At 41.9% G+C, this 24,534-nt stretch overlaps 1 protein-coding gene across 3 annotated transcripts in view; it reads left to right on the forward strand.

Annotated features, from left to right (window-relative positions):
* The window catches only part of LOC128693154 (pecanex-like protein 4), a 104,738-nt gene that overhangs the window by 47,878 nt on the left and 32,326 nt on the right, over positions 1 to 24,534 (forward strand). Inside the window, exons 1-4 of one of the 3 annotated variants that reach the window (XM_070089384.1) lie at positions 17,287 to 17,419; positions 21,328 to 21,504; positions 22,231 to 22,416; positions 24,191 to 24,376. In XM_070089384.1, the coding sequence (XP_069945485.1) occupies positions 17,417 to 17,419; positions 21,328 to 21,504; positions 22,231 to 22,416; positions 24,191 to 24,376 (552 nt within the window). In that variant the 5' untranslated portion in view covers positions 17,287 to 17,416. Of the gene's footprint in view, positions 1 to 17,286; positions 17,420 to 21,327; positions 21,505 to 21,868; positions 22,018 to 22,230; positions 22,417 to 24,190; positions 24,377 to 24,534 lie in introns of those variants that run through there. The other 2 variants (XM_070089385.1, XM_070089386.1) reach the window with 2 other exon arrangements.

Genomic DNA, 24,534 nt, shown 5'->3' on the forward strand with positions numbered 1-24,534 from the left:
CCGGAGTGCAGGCACGTGTGTGTGTGTGTGTGTGTGTGTGTGTGTGTGTGTGTGTGTGTGTGTGTGTGTGTGTGTGTGTGTGTGTACTCACCTATTTGCTCACCTATTTGTGGTTGCAGGGGTCGAGTCATAGCTCCTGGCCCCGCCTCTTCACTGATTGCTACTAGGTCCTCTCCCTGCTCCATGAACTTTATCATACCTCGCCTTAAAACTATGTATGGTTCCCGCCTCCACTACTTCACTTTCTAGGCTATTCCACGGCTTGACTACTCTATGACTGAAGAAATACTTCCTAACATCCCTTTGATTCATCTGAGTCTTCAACTTCCAATTGTGACCTCTCGTGTCTGTGTCCCATCTCTGGAACATCCCGTCTTTGTCCACCTCGTCTATTCCGCTATCCGTAGGTTTGCCAGGCGCCCGTATGCTGCAGCAGTTATCTGATTGATGTGCGCCTCAGGAGATATGCTCTGTGTTATACTCACCCCCAGATCTTTTTCCTTGAGTGAGGTTTGCAGACTTTGGCCATCTAAACTATATTGTGTCTGCGGTCTTCTTTGCCCTTCCCCAATCTTCATGACATTGCATTTGGCGGGGTTAAACTCAAGGAGCCAATTGCTGGACCAGGCTTGTAGCCTGTCCAGGTCTCTTTGTAGTCCTGCCTGATCCTCATCCGATTTGATTCTTCTCATTAACTTCACATCGTCCGCAAACAAGGACACTTCTGAGTCTATCTTTTCCGTTATGTCATTCACATACACCAAGAACAGCACAGGTCCTAGGACTGACCCCTGTGGAACCCCGCTTGTCACAGGCGCCCACTTTGACACCTCGTCACGTACCATGACTCGTTGTTGCCTCCCTGTAAGGTATTCTCTTATCCATTGCAGTGCCTTTCCTGTTATGTGTGCTTGATCCTCTAGCTTTTGCAGTAACCTCTTGTGAGGAACTGTGTCGAAGGCCTTCTTGCAGTCCAAAAAAATGCAGTCGATCCACCCCTCTCTCTCTTGTCTTACTTCTGTCACCTTGTCATAAAACTCTAATAGGTTTGTGACACAGGATTTTCCCTCCCTGAAACCATGCTGGTTGTCAATTATACACTTGTTTCTTTCCAGGTGCTCCACCACTCTCCTCCTGATGATCTTCTCCATGACCTTGCATACTATACACGTTAGTGATACAGGTCTGTAGTTTAGTGCCTCATGTCTGTCTCCCTTTTTAAAAATTGGGACTACATTTGCCATCTTCCATACCTCGGGGAGTTGCCCAGTTTCAAATGATGTGTTGAAGATCTTTGTTAATGGTACACACAATGTCTCTGCTCCCTCTTTAAGGACCCACGGAGAGATGTCTGGTCCCACCGCCTTTGAGGTGTCAAGTTCGCATAGCAGCTTCTTCACCTCCTCCTTGGTTATATGTACCTCATCCAGCACTTGCTGGTGCACCCCCCTGCTCTGATTTCCTGGAGTCCTACTGGTTTCCACTGTAAATACTTCTTTAGATCTTATGTTGAGCTCCTGACATACCTCCAGGTCGTTTCTTGTGAATTCCCCATCACCCTTCCTCACTGATTACCTGGTCCTTGACTGTTGTTTTCCTCCTGATGTGGCTGTACAACAATTTCGGGTCAGTCTTGACTTTCGATGCTATGTCATTTTCGTATTGCCGCTGAGCCTCCCTTCATATCTGTGCATATTCGTTTCTGGCTCTTCGGCTAATCTCTCTATTTTCCTGAGTTCTCTGTCTTCTGTACCTTTTCCATTCTCTAGTACACCTAGTTTTTGCCTCCCTACACCTTTGGGTGAACCAAGGACTCGTTCTGTTCTTCCCATTATTTCTGTTTCCCTTGGGAAAAAACCTCTCCTCTGCCTCCTTGCATTTTGTTGCCACATAGTCCATCATTTCTTGTACTGGTTTTCCTGTCAGTTCCCTCACCCACTGAATGTCTTGAAAGAAGTTCCTCAAGCCTGAGTAGTTCCCCCCTTTTGTAGTTTCGTTTTTCCCACCCTATTCCTGCTGCTCTCTCCACTTGGAGCTCAACTATGTAGTCGAAGCACAGAACCACATGATCACTAGCTCCCAGGGGCCTTTCATACATGATATCCTCGATGTCAGAACTACTCAAGGTGAATACAAGGTCCAGTCTTGCTGGTTCATCCTCTCCTCTCTCTCTGGTAGTGTCTCTAACATGTTGATGCATGAGGATTTCCAGTACCACATCCATCATCTTGGCTCTCCATGTTTCGGGACTCCCATGGGGCTCCAGGTTTTCCCAGTCAATCTCCTTGTGATTGAAATCACCCATAACTAGTAACTTTGCTCCCCCCATGTGTGCTCTACTGGCCACCTCGGCTAGTGTGTCGACCATTGCTCTGTTGCTCTCATCGTATTCTTCTCTTGGCCTCCTGCAGTTCTGTGGTGGGTTGTACATTATTGCAATTATCACCTTATGTCCCTCAGACTGGATTGTTCCTACTAAGTAGTCCCTTTCGCCCGTGCCATCCATTCCTTCCATTTTCTCAAACCCCCACTGGTTTTTAATGAGCAGTGCAACTCCTCCTTCCCCTCTCCTCCCTCTGTCTTTCCTGAGGATTTGATATCCGGATGGAAAGATTGAATCTGTTATTATTCTGGTGAGTTTTGTTTCTGTGAGTGCTATTTTGTCTGGGGATGTCTCCTTGATTCTTTCATGCCACTCCTCATACTTATTTGTTATTCCATCTGCATTTGTATACCACACCTTCAACTTCTTTTCTAAGATTGTGGTCTGGGAGGTGTATTGGGGTTGGGGAAGTGGGAGACCTGATAAGGAACTATAGGTGGTTGCTGTGGGGGTGGAGTTTGTAATGCAGTGGGTGGGGGCATTGGATGTGGCATGGGTGTTTTGGTTTAGAGTGTTTGGTTGCACTGGGGTTGACCTGGTTGGGAGGCTTCTATAGGAAGTTGTGAGGGAGGCTGTATTTGATCTTCCTGTGTCTGGGATCTCCTGTCTGTCTTCTCCATCCCCTCTCATTCCTCCTTTCGCCTTTGTACCATCTCTCTCTGTTTCAGCCTTTCTGCTTGTGTTCTGTCGCGGTCGAGATACACCTTCCTATATGCCGGCATGTCCCTTAATCATGCTTTCTCCTGCAGGATCCTGTTCCGAGTCGATTCTGCCTTGAAGGTCACTTTCACTGGCTGGGTTCTTTTTTTACAAACCCCCCTATTCTCCGAAAATTTTCCAGCTGGGTCATGTCGTCTTCTCCTATTGCTTTCATGATTCTTTCAATTGCTTTTTTTTCCCTTGTTTTCTTGCTTCATATGTTTCCCCTTCAACTTCCTGGAGCCCATACACAAAGACTGACCTCACCCTTTCATTCTCCCACTGCATATCCCTGTGTATCCCCTCATTCAATTTGATTTCCTCCATTGCAGCTTTCCTTTCTTCAGTTTCACTAGCTAATGTTTTTTTTTTTTGGTTTTTTCTTTGGGGGGGGCCCTTGGTTTTTTCCTTTAAATTTTTTTTTTTTTTAAAAAAATTTTTAAAAAAGGCCCCTTTTTGGGGGTTTTGGGGGTTTTTTTTTTTAAAAAACCCCCCCAAAAAAAATTTTTTTTTTCCCCCTTTTTTTCCCCCCCACCAAAATTTTTTTTTAATTTAATTTTTTTCCCCCTTTTTAAAACTTTTTTTTAAAAAAGGGCCCTTTTGGTTTGGGGCCCCCCCCCCTTTTTTTTTTTAAAAAAATTTTTTCCCCCCAAAAAAAACCCCTTTTAAAAAAAATTTTTTTTTCCTTTCTTTTGGGGGTTTTTGGGTTCCCCAAAAAAAGGGCCCCTTTGGGGAAAAATTAAAAATTTCCCGGGGGAAAGGGCCGCCCGGGGGCCCCCCTTCCGTTTAACCCCCCCTTTTTTTGGAAAAAATTTTTTTTTTTTTTTTTTTTCCCAAAACCCTTTTTTGGGGGGTTTTTTTTAAAAAAGTTTTAAATCCCCCCAACAAGGGGGGTTTTTTTTTTTTTTTTTTTATTCCTTTCCCCCCTTTTTTTTAAAAAAATTTTTTTTTTTTTTTTTCCTTTGGGAAAAAATTTTTTTTTGGGAAAAAACCCCCCCCCTTTTTTTTTTTTTCCAAAAAAAAAATTTTTCCCAAAAAAACCCCCAAAAAGGGGGTTTTTTCCCCTTTTTTGGTTTTTCCCCCCCCAAATTTCCCAAAAAATTTTGGAAAATTTAAACCCAAATTTTTCCCCCTTTTTTTTTTTTTTGGGGGGTTTTTTTTTTTTTTGGGGTTTGGGGGTTTTTTTTTTTAAAAAATTTTTTTTTTTTTTTTTTGGGGGGGGGGGGGGGCCCTTTTTGGGGGGGGGCCCGGCCCCCCTTTTTTTTTCCCCCCTTTTTTTCCCCTTTTTTTTTTTTTTGGGGAATTTTTCCCCCCCCCCCCGGCTTTCCCCCCCTTTTTTTTTTTTAAAAAAAATTTCCAAAATTCTGTCAGACACTGCAACACAAGGGTATCTTGGTACAGACCTGCAATCAACTTCGACAACTTCCACTAGTGAGAGCGGCTGGATTTGAGAGGGACCTGACCTCTCAACATCTGAGTTCTTACCTCTCCTAATGGCCTACGTCTCACCTCTTGGCGCTATATAAGCTCCATCCTGTCACTTCATTTCCATATTGTTTCATACTATGGAACAATGCTCTTCTCCAGACTGAGGGACTGACCACCTCAAAACTTTAAGGGTGATGGACTGATTACATCGTCTTCAAGTATCTTCTGCTTCTATCAACTTTTCTGTACTCGACTGAAGAAGCCTACTGTGTAGGCGAAACGTTTCATAATAAAGATACCTAACTGTTGCATATGTGTCTTACCTAACAGCTCCTCATATACTACGCATTCGTTTTGTGACCTCCGCTCCTTCCTTCCTCAGCCGGATTACCTGGTCATTGACTGTTGTATTCCTCCTGATGTGGCTGTACAACAGTTTTGGTTCAGATTTGGCTCTCGCTGCTGTGTCATTCTCATATTGTGACAGTCTGACCACCACGACTCTCCCTCCCACCGTCTGACCACCACGAGTGTGTACTCACCTAATTGTACTCACCTAATTGTGGTTGCAGGGGTCGAGACTCAGCTCCTGGCCCCGCCTCTTCACCGATCGCTACTAGGTCCCCTCCCTCTCTGCTTCCTAAAGTTTTGTCATACCTCTTCTTAAAGCTATGTATGGTTCCTGCCTCCACTACTTCACTTGCTAGGCTATTCCACTTCCTGATGACTCTATGACTGAAGAAATACTTCCTAACGTCCCTGTGACTCGTCTGAGTCTTCAGCTTCCAGTTGTGACCCCTTGTTTCTGTGTCCCCTCTCTGGAACATCCTATCTCTCTCCACCTTGTCTATTCCCTGCAGTATCTTGTATGTCGTTATCATGTCTCCCCTGGCCCTTCTGTCCTCCAGTGTCGTCAGTCCGATTTCCCTCAACCTTTCCTCGTACGACATTCCCCTGAGCTCTGGGACTAGCCTTGTTGCAAACCTTTGTACTTTCTCTAACTTCTTGACGTGCTTGACCAGGTGTGGGTTCCAGACTGGTGATGCATACTCCAGTATGGGCCTAACATACACAGTGTACAGTGTCTTGAACGATTCCTTATTAAGGTATCGGAAGGCAATTCTCAGGTTTGCCAGGCGCCCGTATGCTGCAGCAGTTATTTGGTTGATGTGTGCCTCCGGTGACGTGCTCGGTGTTATGGTCACCCCGAGGTCTTTCTCCCTGAGTGTGGTTTGTAGTCTTTGTCCACCTAGCCTATACTATGTGTGTGTGTGTGTGTGTGTGTGTGTGTGTGTGTGTGTGTGTGTGTGTGTGTGTGTGTGTGTGTGTTTCTATAATCTCTTATTAATCTGTCCTAATTATTTTTCTTCTATTTGTCACAAATATTTGAATTTCAAGATGGTTGTGGCACTCTTATAGTGGTGGTGGTGGTGGTGGTGGTGGTGCTGCATGGTGCTGCATGGTGGTGCTGGTGCTGCAGCTCGTGGTGCTGCTGCTGGTGCGGCAGCTGCATGGTGGTGCTGCTGGTGCGGCAGCTGCATGGTGGTGCTGGTGCTGTAGCAGGTGGTGCTGCTGCTGGTGCGGCAGCTGGTGGTGCTGCTGCTGGTGCGGCAGCTGCATGGTGGTGGTGCTGCTGGTGCGGCAGCTGGTGGTGCTGCTGGTTCGGCAGCTGCATGGTGGTGCTGGAGCTGGTGGTGCTGCTACAGCTGCTACTGGTCAGGTGTTCACGCAGTCAGAAACAGGTGACCAACACCTGCAACTCAGGTGTTTGCACACAATCAGAGGCAGGGGTTCAACACCTGGTATTCAGGTCAGATGGTTCAATCATCTAGGTTAAGGAGGGAAAATATTAGTGGGTTCCACGGGCCAATTAAAATATTTCTGGACAATAAACCTAAATTTCCAAACGTCTTAGTTAAAGATTTTATCGTCAACCTTTTTTTTACGAAATAAAAGAAATTGGGGACTAGAATTATTAAGTTAGTTATTGAAATGTATCTGCTAGAGCTTTCAATGTGTAAATCATCATTGTAAATCGTCATTGTAAACCATCGTAAGTCAATGTAATTTTTTTTTTTTTTCAACAAGTCGGCCGTTTCCCACCGAGGCAGGGTGACCCAAAAAAAAATAAAATCCCCAAAAAGAAAATACTTTCATCATCATTCAACACTTTCACCACACTCGCACATTATCACTGTTTTTGCAGAGGTGCTCAGAATATAACAGTCCAGAAGTATACACATATAAAGATACACAACATATCCCTCCAAACTGCCAATATCCCAAACCCCTCCTTTAAAGTGCAGGCATTGTACTTCCCATTTCCAGGACTCAAGTCCGACTATATGAAAATAACCGGTTTCCCTGAATCCCTTCACTAAATATTACCCTGCTCACACTCCAACAGATCGTCAGGTCCCAAGTACCATTCGTCTCCATTCACTCCTATCTAACACGCTCACGCACGCTTGCTGGAAGTCCAAGCCCCGTGCCCACAAAACCTCCTTTACCCCCTCTCTCCAACCCTTTCGAGGACGACCCCTACCCCGCCTTCCTTCCCCTATAGATTTATATACTTTCCATGTCATTCTACTTTGATCCATTCTCTCTAAATGACCAAACCACCTCAACAACCCCTCTTCAGCCCTCTGACTAATACTTTTATTAACTCCACACCTTCTCCTAATTTCCACACTCCGAATTTTCTGCATAATATTTACACCACACATTGCCCTTAAACAGGACATTTCCACTGCCTCCAACCGTCTCCTCGCTGCTGCATTTACCACCCAAGCTTCACACCCATATAAGAGTGTAAATTATCATTGTAAATCATCATTGTAAATTATTGTAAATCATCATTGTGATTCATGGGTAATAAGGTTTTATTTATTTATTTTAGCGCTTTATTTAACAGTAACTCTAAATGCAAGTGGACATGACTACTTTCTCTCTCTCTCTCTCTGTCTCTCTCTCTCTCTCTGTCTCTGTCTCTCTCTCTCTCTCTCTCTCTCTCTCTCTCTCTCTCTCTCTCTCTCTCTCTCTCTCTCTCTCTCTCTCTCTCTCTCTCTCTCTCTCTCTCTCATTAATTTTCTTTAAGCTTTCTTACCTGGCAAAAAAGGTTTTTAAGGTGATATTACCTAAATATTTTCAACTCAGGTGATCAATGATCATCTGAAGTTTAATCTGTGGTCGTGTACTGTGAAGTTTAATCTGTGGTCGTGTACTGTGAAGTTTAATCTGTGGTCGTGTACTGTGAAGTTTAATCTGTGGTCGTGTACTGTGAAGTTTAATCTGTGGTCGTGTACTGTGAAGTTTAATCTGTGGTCGTGTACTGTGAAGTTTAATCTGTGGTCGTGTACTGTGAAGTTTAATCTGTGGTCGTGTACTGTGAAGTTTAATCTGTGGTCGTGTACTGTGAAGTTTAATCTGTGGTCGTGTACTGTGAAGTTTAATCTGTGGTCGTGTACTGTGAAGTTTAATCTGTGGTCGTGTACTGTGAAGTTTAATCTGTGGTCGTGTACTGTGAAGTTTAATCTGTGGTCGTGTACTGTGAAGTTTAATCTGTGGTCGTGTACTGTGAAGTTTAATCTGTGGTCGTGTACTGTGAAGTTTAATCTGTGGTCGTGTACTGTGAAGTTTAATCTGTGGTCGTGTACTGTGAAGTTTAATCTGTGGTCGTGTACTGTGAAGTTTAATCTGTGGTCGTGTACTGTGAAGTGCAGCCTAGTGTTAGTAACAATATTACTGACGCAACTATAACTAAGGTTAAGTTTGTATATACCCAGATGTGTTAATCTTTCTGTGAGTATACACTTACAGATATTTTAATTCTAAAGCAGCAGCAGCAGTAGTAATAATAGTAGAAGAAGTAATTGTAATAGTAGTAGTAGTAGTAGTAGTAGTAGTAGTAGTAGCAGCAGTGCAGCAGCAGTAGTAGTAGTAGCAGCAGCAGTAGTAATAATAGTAGTAGCAGAAGTAATAGTAGTAATAGGAATAGTAGTAGTAGTAGTAGTAGTGGTAGCAGCAGTGCAGCAGTAGTAGTAGTAGTAGTAGCAACAGCAGCAGCAGTAGTAATAATAGTAGTAGGAGAAGTAATAGTAGTAATAGCAACAGTAGTAGCAGTAGTAGTAGTAGTAGTAGTAGTAATAGTAGTAGCAGCAGCAGTAGTAGTAGTAGTAGCAGCAGCAGCAGCAGTAGTAATAATAGTAGTAGCAGAAGTAATAGTAATAGCAATAGCAGTAGTAGTAGTAGTAGTAGCAGTAGTAGTAGTAGTAGGGTAACGGTACACTGCAGTACTTGTGATCCATCGTTCCCAACCTAACATCCTTAGCACTGTAGCAGTGAAGACACTGAACGCACACACAGTGAGACAGTGACCGTCAATCAACAGTGCCATACTGGCTGTAACACAGTATTAACTCCCTTGACGTCACTGCATTTTATATAACAACCAGTTGCAATGTTGAAGGTCACCCATGTACTCTCTCTCTCTGTCTCTCTCTCTCACTCTCTCTCTCTCACTCTCCATACTTTCCACATAGCAGATCCCTCTCTGGTGGCATCGCTTTGCTCGAATTTCATATGGCACCACTGTTGTCCGCTCTCCACTGGCACCATTGTGTTACTCTGTTGGTATCACTGTTGGTCACTGTTGACACTACTTTGAGTTACTGTTGAACCATGTGTCCTCCCTCCCCTCCCCCTCTACTGACCCCACGGCAGCAACTACACACACACACACACACACACACACACACACACACACACACACACACACACACACACACACACACACACACACACACACACACAGGAATCGAACACTAGTCAACAGAGTTCCCAAGTCACGTTGAAAAATATGCGTCTAATTAAATTTGAGTGGGACGCTGAGTTCAAGGCTGAATTTGGTTTTGCCCCAACACTCACAGTTTCTGTGACACAGAACCCCCACAGTGAACGATTTCAGAAAGACATAGCTGTCATGAAGAAATATCAGAAAAACCCGACAATCAGCTTGCTGGTCGTTTACTGCTGGACGCTGGTGTACGAGTCATACTCGTCACAGGTGAACAAGTCTGAAAACTGTGATATATATATATAATGAATTTACATTAAGAAACGCTAGTTTTTGTTATAGCATGCACCACTCTTAACATCTATGCATAATATAGTACCTATGATTGTTAGGTAACATATATCGTGTGGGTTTTTTTAACCTTAAATAACCAAAATATTGATCATAAGATTTAAAAAAAAACCTTACGCAGTAGAGACTACCAATTTAGTTCCTGAACCGGATAAAAAGTTCAATTTTGTTGGCAATATAATGATTCAAACAATACACACACACACACATACACACACACACACACACACACACACACACACACACACACACACACACACACACTCGACCCCTGCAACCTCAACTAGGTGAGTACACTGAGACAGAACCAGTATGGAGACCACACTTCGTCAAGCGCGTCAAGAAATTAGAGAAAGTGCCAAAGTTTGCAACAAGATTAGTCCCGGAGCTAAAGGAGTCTATGAGGAGAGATTAAGGGAACTTAACCTGATGATAATGTAGGACAAGAAGGATAGGGGACTTGATAACGACGTGTAAAATACTGAGCGGAATTCACAAGTTGAACAGGGGCAGAATATTTCAGAGATGGGACACAGGAACAAGAGGACACAACTGGAAGTTGAAAGTTCAGGCTGTTAGGAAGTATTTCGTCAGCCTTAGAGTTGTCAGGAAGTGGAACAATCTGGAGAGTGAAGTAGTAGAGGCAGGATCCATACATAGCTTCAAGAAGAGGTACGATAAGGCTCTTGGAGCCTTGAGAGAGAATGGATTTACTAGCGACCAGCAAAGAGGCGGGGCCAGGAGCTGTGAATCGACCCCGGCAACCACACACATAGGTGAGTACACACACAGAACTGGTCTCCGGAATAGAGGGAACTAAGCATACAAACAAATGCACAAGCTCCGGAACAATTTTTTTACAGAGACAATGTGCAGAGTGACGCATTTCCTGGAGTGTCCGGACCTGATGATACATAACCACTTCCTCCTAAACTCACTACACTAAAATAGACCCGGAGGCAGATGTTAAAATATTAGCGTGTGGCCCTCCGGTAAACAGTGCCACCTGGATCCACGAGGGCCACAACTATCCCCAGTATAACATCTGCCACGAAAATCAAGTAATCTGAGACTATATTTGGAAGTATTCTCTCAAATATTACTGACCATCTGCAAATCTGTCTCCTGAAAAAAGCGCTATCAGCACGCCAGTGGTGATGTGGACACCCAGTATTCTGCTGCATTGACGAGAGATGGGAAATATAATGCTTGTTTTTTTAATACTAAATGAAAAGATGCAGTTCATAACAGACTTAGCACTGAACTTTTTATATCTGTTATTGATTATAGAGTGTGCCATTTTATACTATTATTTTTCTTATAATTCACTTGACATCCAAATTTCTCTGAGGAAATAAATTTATTCACCAAAAGCAGGTACACACACACACACACACACACACACACACACACACACACACACACACACACACACACACACACACGCAGTCTTCTTTGCCCTTCTCCAATCTTCATGACTTTGCATTTGGCAAAGTCATGAAGATTGGAGAAGGGCAAAGAAGACCGCAGACAGAGTATAGGCTAGGTGGCCAACGACTGCAAACCTTGCTCAAGGAGAAAGATCTTGGGGTGATTATAACGCCGAACACGTCTCCGGAAGCAAACCTGAGATTAGCATTCCGATACCTAAGTAACGAATCTTTCAAGACACTGTACACCGTGTACATCAGACCCATACTGGAGTATGCAGCACCAGTTTGAAACCCGCACCGGGTCAAGTACGTTAAGAAATTAGAGAAAGTGCAAAGATTTGCGACAAGGTTAGTTCCAAAGCTAAGGGGAATGTCCTACGAAGAAAGGTTGAGGGAAATCGGCCTGACGACACTGGAGGACAGGAGGGATAGGGGAGACATGATAAGGACATACAAAATACTGCGTAGACTAGACAACGTGGACAGAGACAGGATGTTCCAGAGAGGGGACACAGAAACAAGGGGTCACTCTTGGAAGCTGAAGACTCAGATGAGTCACAGGGATGTTAGGAAGCAGTTCTTCAGTTACAGAGTGGTCAGGAAGTGGAACAGTCTGGCGAGCGATGTAGTGGAGGCAGGTACAATACATAGCTTTAAGACGAGGTATGATAAAGCTCATGGAGCAGGGAGAGAGAGGACCTAGTAGCAATCAGTGAAGAGGCGGGGCCAGGAGCTATTAATCGACCCCTGCAACCACAAATAGGTGAGTACACACGACACTGGAGGACGGGAGGGTTAGGGGAGACATGATAAGGGTTAAGGGAGACATGATAAGGGTTAGGGGAGACATGCCATACGAGGAGAGGTTAAGGGAAATCGACCTGACTACACTGAAGGACAGGAGAGATATGAGGGATATGATAACGACATATAAAATACTCTGAGGAATCGACAAGGTGGATATCAACAGGATGTTCCAGAGTTGGGACACAACAGCAAGGGATCACAGTTGGAAGTTGAAGACTCGGGTGAGTAAATAGGTTAGTAAACACACATACACACACACACACACACACACACACACACACACACACACACACACACACGGGGCCAGGAGCTGAGTCTCGACTCCTGCAACCACAATTAGGTGAGTACACCAGTGTAATTGGCAAATTTCTCGATTATCTGGATTATTTCGTAGAAACTAAACCTTCAGCCATTCTATAAAATTTTCAACTCAATAATCAATATAAAAATAGTGAGTTAGTTTTCTTCTGCTAGTTAGGAATGATGTATTGCGTGCACACAGATACGTAGACAATGCATGCGAACACACACGTTCAAACGTACGTAAACAGCTCTCCTAGCAGGAGAGCTAGGAACCACCGATTGAAGATTAGAAGAGAGCAACACTTCTAAAATGAGAACAGGGAGGAGAAGAAGAAGAAGAAGAAAGGAGGACTGACTTTCTTGGGTTATCCTGGGTGGCTAACCCTCCGGGGTTAAAAATCCGAACGAAATCTTATCTTATCTGAGGAGGAGGAGGAGGAGATGAAGAGGAAGAGGAGGAAGAGAGGAAGAGGAGGAGGAGGAGGAGGAGGAAGTAGATAGGGAAAACGAGGGAGACAGGAAAGAGGAAGCAGAAGAGGAAGTATTTATTTGGTTTAGTATCAGAATGGGCAAGGGAGACGAGTGGGGTCCCTCATGTATCAGTATGAGGATTTCTTTTTACTTCTGGCATTGGTAAAAGAGGATTGACATCTTTGTGTCGTTGTTTACAGATGATGCGAAGATTTTAAGAAGAAAACAAAGAAAGAAGGACAGGAAACAAGATGCAAAACGTCTTTTGCAGCCTATAGGAGGGAACTGAGCGGTGGCCACTGGCATTCCAACCCCAACATGCAGAATCTTACAAATGGGTTAAGAGAAGAATGAACCTGAGACAGAGAACGGACTGAAGGGAAAGTAACTACAAATATCGAAGGTAATATGGAAAAGAATCTGTGGCTGCACATTCCACTAAACCTCTTGCAGGAGGAGGACTCCAAGTGTACAATATCAGCACTACTCCAGAGCCTTGGAAGACTCCAAGTGTACAGTATCAGCTCTACTTCAGAGCCTTGGAAGACTCCAAGTGTACAGTATCAGCTCTACTCCAGAGCCTTGCAAACCTATAATAATAATCTCTATTTCCACAAGTGCACGTACGAAGGTCTATGCAGAAGATTTCGGGCAAATTAGGTCAATTTTTGCCCCCCAGGATACAACCTACACAAGTCGACTAACACTCGGGTACCTATATTACATGGACAGCAGGTGCCTTAAGGAAACACATTGTCATGTAGGGGGGTAATGATTGAATAGGATATAAGGGGAATATGGGAGTAAGGGATTATGTAGGGAGGGGAGAGGCAGGCGAGGTGGTAGGAATGAGATGATTAGCGGAGGTAGGTAAGTAATGACAGGTCAGTGGTGACCACCACGACACTCTCATTAACTCTACACTACTCACTAACATATGCCTCGTCCATTCTTCACTCATATATAAACATAATAAAATATAAGAAAAAAAGACAGGGACAGTGAATATTACTATTCTACTCAAACACAGTTTATTATTACGTCTTTGTACCATAATATATTTGGGAACAGAACATTATTGTGGTTTAGATAAATGGGATGGTACACATAAGCAGTGAGACAGGGAACACAATCAACTTGACTAAAATGAATGTAACTTACAATATAGCACAGAGGACAGTTCACTACAGGAACTAAGCCACAGGTCCCAAGACCTACACAGCACGAGTACTGCGCCAAGCCAGTACTCTGCCCAATGCCTCCAACAGTCTCCTCCAGAGACTTCAGCAGCCTTCTCCCGAGCCCTGCACCCCAGCAGCAGCTCCTCTCGAAATGTCTCTGCTCAGAGCTCTGCACCCAGGCCAGAGCTCTGCCCGAATCTTCTGCTCAGGAGCTCTGCGCCCCAGCAGCAGCTCCGCTCCAATCTCATGATCATGCTCTTCCTTGGGCTTTTATGGTGGTCCAAGCACCCTCCACAACCACGTGTACGACCTGACGCCTAGGTCTGAGGCGTCAAGAACAAAAGACCTCAGACGTGGGCGTGGCTACAGACGTTTGCCAAGGCAAGGTGTGACCATATAATTGGTTAAATTAGGTCTCCCCAGAGACCTCACAAGCCCAGCTGGACTACATCACAACATCCTAATGTTTTCACCCGTAACGGGGATCGAACCCTGGACCTCAATGTGTAATATGAGTGGGCTAACAGTCGAGCTACGGAACACATCTAGTTACACGAGTGTTTTCGACACAGTACATGCTGTGTGTCAGGTCAGTAATGAAGTATGCAGCGCCAGCACGGATCCCACAGCTAATCAAGCACAAATTGCTATTTATGTGTTTATTTTATGCGGGGAGCGCTGAACCCGTAGGGGTCGTAGAATGCCTCGGAGGATATGAGACAATCAGATACTATGCAAGGAAACGGAGAGTAGCTGTAATTCATTGAATAAAGAGCTCTTCACCGGCGTCAAGACATCTCACGTGACGAAAAGAAGGTACCATCGTTGAAGGTCTCAACTAAGGTGCCTCGCAGCGCAGTAGTAGCGTGCTCAGCAGCGCAGTAGTAGCGTGCTCAGCAGCGCAGTAGTAGCGTGCTCAGCAGCGCAGTAGTAGCGTGCTCAGCAGCGCAGTAGTAGCGTGCTCAGCAGCGCAGTAGTAGCGTGCTCAGCAGCACAGTAGTAACGTGCTCAGCAGCGCAGTAGTAGCGTGCTCAGCAGCGCAGTAGTAACGTGCTCAGCTTACAAATGAAAGTATCTGGGTCGAACCCTGGGCGAGGTGTGATTTACAGGCATACACATACTGCCCCTGTCACTCAGAAGTAAATGGTTACCTAGGAAATAATAATAATAATAATAATAATAATAATAATAATAATAATAATATAATTAAAATAAGCGATAGGCAAAAAAGGGCCATATAGCTAATTAGGAATAGCGACTGTTGTGCTTGGCATTTTACCTGGTGTTTCGGGGGTCAACGCCCCCGCGGCCCAGTCCATGACCAGGCCTCGCAGTGGATCAGGGCCTGATCAACCAGGCTATTACTGTTGGCCCCACGTAAACCGACATTCGAACCACAGCCAGGCTGGTCAGGTAATGACTTTGTCCAGCTCCCTCTTGAAGACAACCAGGGGTCTATTGGTAATCTCCCTTATGTAGTATGCTGGAAGGCAGCTGAACAATCTTGGGCCCCTGATACTTACTGTGTTGTCTCTTAGTGTACTCATGACGCTCCTGCTTTTCATGGTGGGTGAAGAGGGCCTAAAATAAACTTTAATTTAAACGAGCCACACTGCTTGGTCCTCTTGTGTTAAAATATCTTCAGATGTTCACATCAAAGCTGGTATTGGAAGTAAGGTATATGTTCTTGTTTATGCTGTGGTGAGGAACAAACAAACTGAAAGTAGTTAAAGGAACGAAGAGCTAGAAGAAACATGATTAGGATGTTTTAAGATAACAAGAATTAACAGGGTGAATTGAGACATGTGAGGAGCTGAGACAAAAAAAAGAGGCATAGTTGGAGGCTAAATAAGATAGACCAATGGGGCACTGGTAGATACGTGTCCAGCCTACCATAACCCCGTCAGTCAGACACCTACAGTCACGATCGACACCATGCCTAACCCTTCTAGGGTAGGGTAGGTGCCTGAGCCCGAGCCTTTAGCTCATAAGACTGTCATTCCCATTTACCCCCTTGGGGAGGGGATGGCAGACCAGAGAGGCCTAGTTTGTGGCTAGGCCTGGGGACAGTTGGTCCCAAAGATGAGGAGGTACTTTTGCCTCCTCCCATGGTAGACTTAGGTCTCAGACACTCCCTAAAGAGGGAGCCAAGGCCGGGCCACCACTTGGAAAAGGCCCGGGCCGGGAAAATACCGGCTAATCTTTAATAATAATAATAATAATAACCTACAGTCACTGAGAGAGAGAGAGAGAGAGAGAGAGAGAGAGAGAGAGAGAGAGAGAGAGAAAGAGAAAGAAGCGGAAAAAATCAGTCTGACTGTATAACGTTACCCAAGGTTAAAACTAAGACACTATACTCCCGTCTAGGATGTAGGAGTACGTATCGACTTTCCTGCCTTACACTTACACTGAGTTAGGTATAAAATCTACATAACCATAATATACATTATATTCTATATATGCACTCCTACAATATCTTCGTACCCTCAAAACCATTGTACAATTTTTTTTTTTACTTCTAGTACTTGTAAAAACATTTATAAATGTTTAGACCGACATAAATGCTTAAGAAATGAAAAGAGAGAGAGAGACATCAACACACCATGAGCTGTGACTTGACCCCTGCAACTACAATTAGGCGAGCACACCACTAAGACCCATATAGAAATTCCTGATTCAGTGTGTTGTATTTTTTAGAACTCATATATAAATTCTTCCTCCGTAAGCCATGTGTGTCGTAAGAGGCTACTAAAATACCGGGAGCAAGGGGCTAGTAACCCCTTCTCCTGTGTATACATTACTAAATTTAAAAAGAGAAACTTTCGTTTTTCTTTTTAGGTTACCCTGCCTCGGTGGGACATGGCCGGTATGGTGAAAAAATATGTAAATTAAACTTTTCACAATGGATATACACAATACTCATGTAGAATTTACCTAACACAATAATAATAATAATAATAATAATAATAATAATAATAATAATAATAATAATAATAATAATAATAATAATAATAATAATAATAATAATGAAAAGCACCACAATGCGTGATGAATATGATATTTTACAAGGTTAGAGCAAGAGACAATTATGTTGACGTAACATAAGTAGGAATGCTGTGCCCTGTTATTCTCCATAATAATTTATGCATGATAATTGTGACACAAAACGATAGTCATCCCTTGGAACAGATGAAAACAATCCATCGTAGCTGCTAAACAATAACAAACAAAATTTTTTTTTTATCTCCGCATTATGGAATGTAGTATATCACTTTAAATTAAAAATATTTTTACCCTTATTATATGTTTTTTAATAAAATTCATTAATTTTTATTGTGTTTATAAATTTCAGTATAGAGATCATTGCTAATGAGCTTATTAATTGAAAGTTATTTTGTGTCTAGGGATTGCGAACTGGAATTAAATATGCAAGTCTAGGCTGAGTGGCGTCTCCATAGATCGATGAAGTTCTTGCAGTTCTTAACCAGTTAACCACCACTAATTCAATGTCATTTTGCCTCGTCTATTTGTATATTTCGTCTAAAAATATTTGTTTTATAAAATGGTGAGTTGACAGCTTGCCAAGATAGTATATACGAATACTTTATATCTACTAACAACTGAGGTAGCTCTTGATCCAAGGAGTTGGACTTGTCTTCCGTTTCCTTGGAGCCTTCCCAGGTGGTGTATGGCCCCTGTGGGTTTAGTGCTTCCCATGAATAATAATATCAATGATAGAGTTCTTGATCCAGGGAATTAATGCTATACTCCACTTCCTTGGATTAAATGCGACTGCCTCTCACTGTGACACTTCTACAAATAAAATCATCCTTATTACTATAAAGGATTTTCTCAAGGAAGGTTTCTTGATGCTGGTGAGGGGCTCGATCTAGGGAATTGGATCTGTGCTCCAGTTCCCTGAATTAAGCCTGAATATCTTCCATCCCTTCCCCCACGTGCGCTGTATATTCCTACGGGTTTAGCGGTCCCCCATGATTATGATAATAATACAGAGAATAATCTACAATTGGTACAGAAAAGGTGATATTACTGATGTACTTAATAGAAAGCCCCTGGTTATGCAGAGCCTTTCAGGATTAGCACTTGCACATAATAATATAATAATAATAAATTAGTAAACCCTCCATATAACATTAATGGGGGAGTGGGTGACTGGTAATGGGAATTGTGGCTAATGTTGTAAATTAATTACAATGGGCAGTTCATTTTCCATATTTCTCTATATTATCTACCTCTCTTTTTACTCTTTATTTCTCCCTTCAAGGGGAAATTCCTTAATGCTGGTAAAGGGCTTTTAACTCAAGGAAGTGTGTAGGAGGGACCTAATTCCTGCACAAGATTTATGTTCTTCTTAGGTTTAAGGTCTATTGACTTATTATCACAAGTAACTAAAAAACATTTACAGCATGATTTTACCTGTTTTATACTTTAAGTATAAATTATTCCTCCAGAATTATCTCACTGCTTAAGAATTGTTCTTTCTTTTCTAACAATCTAATCATTTTGATACCTTAATATATAGCTAGTACATTATATTAAAAAATTCCATATCATGCAAATAAAGCTACTGTATAGCATAAATCTGAAAAAAAAAAATTAGCTGATGTTGATGGTAAGGGGCAATAACTGAAACTCTTCATTTACTAGTAGTGTTTCACCCATGAATGGGCTTTATAATAATAATAATATCATACATAGTATTTGATAAAGCCCACTAATAGGTGAAACATTGCAATATTAAACAATACTTTTTCTACCTAATTTTCTCATTGAGGAGCTTCTATAAAATATCTGAAGTCTAGTGAGATTCAGACAGTGAAAAGGAAGAGCATATGCAGCTAAAAAATGGTTACATTAATACTGTTGAGTATTTGTTACCTTCAAGTTGGGTCGGTGATGCTTAATATCTTGAAGTGAGTGGAGAGAGTGGTTGTGGCCCTACTGGGCCACAGGTTGATGGTTGGAATTGGTGATGTGATGTTGAAGGTTGGGGAACTTGGGATGTTGATGCAGCTTCATCATTTGATAGTTGCTCTGGAGGGCTCAGGTATTCTGTCATACACTACTCATTTGCTTACCCTGCAGCTCTTTATATAACAAATAGTAAGGCCCAGGTGCCTGCTCAGAGCATGCTTTACATCAGTGCTTCTAGAGGAGTCATAGTCCTTTTAAATAAACAGGTCTCCAATTTTACCAACAGTATACAGCAACTCTCGTATCTCTCGCAGTGTCAGCAGCAATCATCCAGGCTCTGATTCTTCATGGTCTTCTGTTCTCTGCATCTGGGAATTTATTTCTGCAACATTTCCTCTGAAGTTGATTTCATCATCATCATCATCATCATCATCATCATCATCATCATCATCATCATCATCATCATCATCATCATCATCATCATCATCATCATCATCATCATCATCATCATCATCATCATCATCATCATCATCATCATCATCATCGTCATCGTCATCGTCATCGTCATCGTCATCGTCATCGTCATCGTCATCGTCATCGTCATCGTCATCGTCATCGTCATCGTCATCGTCGTCGTCATCGTCGTCGTCGTCGTCGTCCTCGTCCTCGTCCTCGTCCTCGTCATCGTCCTCGTCCTCGTCCTCGTCATCTCATCCTCATCCTCGTCCTCGTCATCGTCATCGTCATCTCCTCTTCTCCTCCTCCTCCTCATCCAGTTCATTGACATCTTCTGGATACATGTCATTAAATTTCTCACCTTGCCAAATCCACAATTTCCTGAACCTGACTTTCTAATGATGGAAAATGTGTAAAGTCATTCAGCACACTAGCAATATTTTTCTTCAACCAGCATTTATTTTTTATTTTGGTACATGATCTCATGGTTATTTTGACAGGGGAATTTATCTGTAATGTTAAATTTGCACCAAAACTTGGGCACTCTGCTGTCTGTCATGTCAGTTTCTGCCAATAGTTTCTATACCACACTGCATGTGTAGTGGCAGTAAAATGTTTTACTAACTCCTTGATGCAGTGGTTGTATCAAGGATGTCGTATTTGGTGGTAAAAAGACAATCTTGAAAGCTGGCTCGACATCCTCCAGGAGTTGTGGATGACTCGGACAATTATCTAGGATGAAGAGAACCCTGAATGCAATATTATTCAGGAAAAAGCACATCCTCACTTCAAGAGTAAAAATGATGTTTGAACCACTAAGTAAATATGGCTTCAGTCATGCATGCTGGGGGCTGGCTTTCCAGATAACAGGCAATATGCATTTGTCTTTACCTTATAAAGCACGGAGATTCTTGGAACAATAAATTAGTATTACTGCAAAGAAACAACCTGAAACAGTCTTTTTTTTCAGCCTTGAATCCAGGAACAGCATTCTTTTTTGTTTCCTGATGTATGTCCTAGATTACATCTTCTAGAACAAACCTGTCTCATCACCACCAAACCTGCCCAGGTTTGCAGCCACCCTCAGAAATAATTTTTGTTTGCTCGGCAGGAACTTTCCTGCAACATGCTGGTTCACTGAACTTTATATTATGCAGCCCACTGTTCATTATAAACTAGGGAAACCATCCAAAACTAAAACTGCATTCATTTTCAGGCTTTCCTTCCTCCTTACACACTGCTGTATAGTATGACAATGCTTTTTTCCCTAGTAATAAGGCCATCAAGTGGAACACCTTTCTTTCTTTATTTTTCAATCTATACATTTAGTATTAATAGTTCATTTAGCTGTAATGACCTATTCCTCATTCTTTTAACTGTGTCATACTGAGTATTATTCATTGCACAAGCCTTTATCTTTGTCTCATTGTCTTGAATTGAATGAATCATTGATTCTCTAACACCAAACACTTGTGCCATCTCTCTGATGCATGCACTACCCTTCAGCATCTCAGTTACCTCCAGTTTTTCAAAATAAGCATAGTTTCGGACTTCATATTCTTCCTTGCTTAACCAACATCACCTGCACTTCATTTGGATGCCATAATAAATATCTTGAGATGAGATGGGGCAATGAAAAGAAGGAAAAAGTGAGTGATGAGCACTGAGCAATAATCATATGGCACATTTCCATGTACACTGACCTGCATGGGGGGCTGTTTATATCCCCTCACCCTCCCTCACACTGCTAAAACAGTGGAGTTGCCCAGTGCACAGTGGGGGGTCTACTACCTGTTTGCCTGCTGAGGCACTCCTTAACAAAAATGTGGAAATGAACTCTGCTCTAGCATGCCTTATTGGAAATGGCATGCTTCTATTGGGAATTAGAAGCTAAATTTAAATTGCAGAATATTGAAGATGCAAGCTACAATCACTTGACTTACTGGAGTTTACTGTGCACCTTAGACAGAGAGACTTTTATATGAGTTGAGGTCAGTAAGATCGATAAACCTGTAAATTCAATTGTAAAAGACCAAGAAAGTAATTTACAAAGTTATATTTAATACCATTCCTTGTTTACAGACTGAATTCTCAGCCACTGCCCGCTTGGCTTGGGCAGCGGCAAATAGAAGGATGGAATCTCCACTTGTCAATGACTATAAGAAGCCATTTATTATACGTCGACTCTTTGAGACCTTCCTTGGTGGCCTAAGGCTGTTTGGCTCAGAAGGTGCTCCACTTTATGTGTATCTTCTCCAGGTAAAATATTTTGGTTTAGACCTCTACCTTGTACTACAAACTGAATGTGTTGTTATAAACAAATCTTTTATATGAGCTACCTCTGTTAAATATGTTGCCCTTTAAATATACATAAAGCATAAAAATCACATCCCATAAATTGGAGATAAAAATTAAATTAAGTAGTGCTCAGGTACTCTTTTGAGCACTATCATATCTCAAGTGAGAAAGAAAAGAGGAGATATATGAAAGTCCTTTCAGGTGATGGGAGGTTGGAAGATAGCCAAGGCTAGGTCAAGGTACACATTTTTCTGAAGGTTACAGTACTGTATTTAACAGTGTTCCAGGAAAGACAAGCATGAGCAGAAATAAAGCTGGTGCTATAAGTCATATTGGGAATGTGTAAAAGGACTGGTTCCAGATGATGTCATTTGTGAAGGCTACAAGAGGAATAGATAATTTGTGGAGGAGGAACCACTTATTGGTTGGTTATGGTCTCCAGCATGACAAAAGTATGCTGTTAGTGTCAACAAGGTGAATATTTTTTTTTTTGTATTCTCCAAGTATCTTAGAAAGAGAGTGGCCAGTTTTACCAATGTATTGCAGAAGGCAAGGACCTTTTCATATCATAATTGAGTCTTTTCTTCATTTATTAATACAGTATTCAGGTAAATAGGATTTACTGGATAATTTTAGTAACTGTGAAATATTTTATCTACTACAGTATTTTATTGATATTTTTTCCAGATGCTCATCTTTTCCATGATTCCCATATTTACCACACTGTTTGTGCTTCTGGAACACAATGAGATGATAAGTTTGCATCAGGCAGTGATTATCAGTGGTGTGTTGGATGGTGTGTATTCCTTGGTTCTGCAGCTTCTTGCTTACTTTCTTCGCACTCAAAAGTCAAAATCAGGAGAAATTGAACAGGTAGAGTAATAATATTTTTTCATATAGTTCATCTCAACACACTAAGAGTTGTTATCCTTCCTCAGCTCATTTAAAAGTCTGACTAGTTATGTATACCACCTATTAAAATATGATTAATAGCAGTCAACTAACACCTAGTTACATATTTGATCTATTTAGTGCTAAATGAACGGTGCCAGTGGGTGTAAGAATTTCCCATATGTTTTGCTGTGCCTGGTGATTGAACTCAGGATCTTTCATTTGTGAGCCAAATGCTCTGACTAGTGAGCTACAGGCCTCCTCTGCCAACACATATCTCATTGATGTGTGTGTTGGGGTAAGGAAAGTCAGAACTGACATTCAGCAACTAAATCACTTCCAATGATGTGTGTTGCTTCTATAATAGTCAATGACTGTATACGATTGTGTCTGCTGTACTGTATAGAAAGATATAAATTATTACATATTGGTTAAAATACATAATATTACAGTGATAATACTGTGCTATATATTATTAGAAAGACTAAATAGAAACAAAGGGGTACTAAAGGATGGAAAAACAGAATTAATTGAAAATAACAATGTGCTGGTTTTGTAAATGCACTATATTTCACCATGGTGCTCTTGTGCAAATTTAACTAAAAAATTAATCATCAAGGCAACCAGGAAGCCAGACTTGAATCCTGGTGGTGGGAAGTACATGCCTGTACTCTGAAGGCGGGGTGTCGATGCTGCAGTTTTTTAACTGTAGTGTAGGTGTGCCTGTGGCAAGGCAGTGATGGAATGAATGATGGGAAACAGTGTTAATAAAATAAAAATAAATAAAAGAATGGGTACTTCTTTGCTTTCCTCACAGTGGTATAATAATGACATAAATTGCATCCTTTCTTGATTTAAGCAATATACATATGAATAAAAAATAATGCAGTAGCCTTTGCAACTAGTTGCAGATCTAAATGAAAAATGCTTTGATTTTTAAATGGCAAAACTGAATGGCATCATCTGACAGTATGTCTTGTATTCAGACTCAACCACTCGAAGGGTATCATATCGTCCTGTTCCATAAGGTTATTTAGTAACTCAGGGTTCCTTTCTCACTGCTGCTTTGAGGCAATGCAAAACAGAAGGATACTAAAGTCTTGACTTTTTTTTTTTTTATCTAGCCTTGTATGCACATTTGAGGAGCACCATGCTTTTTTTGTTTTTACCATATTGACTTCCTCCCAGCAAGGTAGGGTGTCCTAAAGGTAGAAACACTTTCACGATTACTCATTTAATAGCTACCTTGCAAGAAGTGTGCAGACATGACAGTTCAAATTTGTCCTCTAATCTGCAACATAACCACCCATCCTTCAAAGTGCAGGCACCATACTTCTCATCTCTAGAATTTAAGTTTGGCTAACTAATTACTCTAAAATATACCGAGTACAGTGGTACCTCGAATATCAGCCATAATTCGTTCCAGAAGGCTGTTCGAGTACCATTGCCGAACGAATTTGTTCCCATAAGGAATAATGTAAATTAGATTAGTCCATTTCAGACCCCCAAAAATACACTTACAAAAGCACTTACAAAAATACACTTACATGATTGTTCGAGTTGGGAGCTGTTTGAAATTTGAGGTACTCTACAAGAAAGACCACACATTCCCACAACTATACAGTCCTGAGACACTAGACATGCATTCAGGTAATGTAGCCTTTTTTGCAAGCATCTTGTGCACAGTAAACTTAGTATCTGAAATTATTTATCACATTTTGTATTAAAGAAATAATCCATGGAAATTATCCAATAGGTGAATCTAGCAACAGATGAGGAGGTAATTGAATTTGATTCACCATTTGGGCCAAAGACATGGGAATTTCTCATCAAGGAGAAGAAAATGAAAGGAGCCATTGTTGTCCATTCCATCATTGCTGGACTTGTTGGTGCTGGAGTTGTGTACTATGTACGACCTTCCTCTACTTATGATTTTCATGTAGTAAGTATCATGCATGTGCTTGTCCTATGTTCTAATATTTGTGCTCCATCATTAATGTTATAAATTCTGAGTATGTGTATTGCATTTGGAAGGGAATTTGAACTGAAATGTTGGCATGCCTCTGTCAAGACAGTGATAGAGTGAGTGTTGGTGAAAGC

Source organism: Cherax quadricarinatus, chromosome 28, assembly GCF_038502225.1.
Source record: "Cherax quadricarinatus isolate ZL_2023a chromosome 28, ASM3850222v1, whole genome shotgun sequence".
NCBI classification, from domain to species: Eukaryota; Metazoa; Arthropoda; class Malacostraca; order Decapoda; family Parastacidae; genus Cherax; species Cherax quadricarinatus.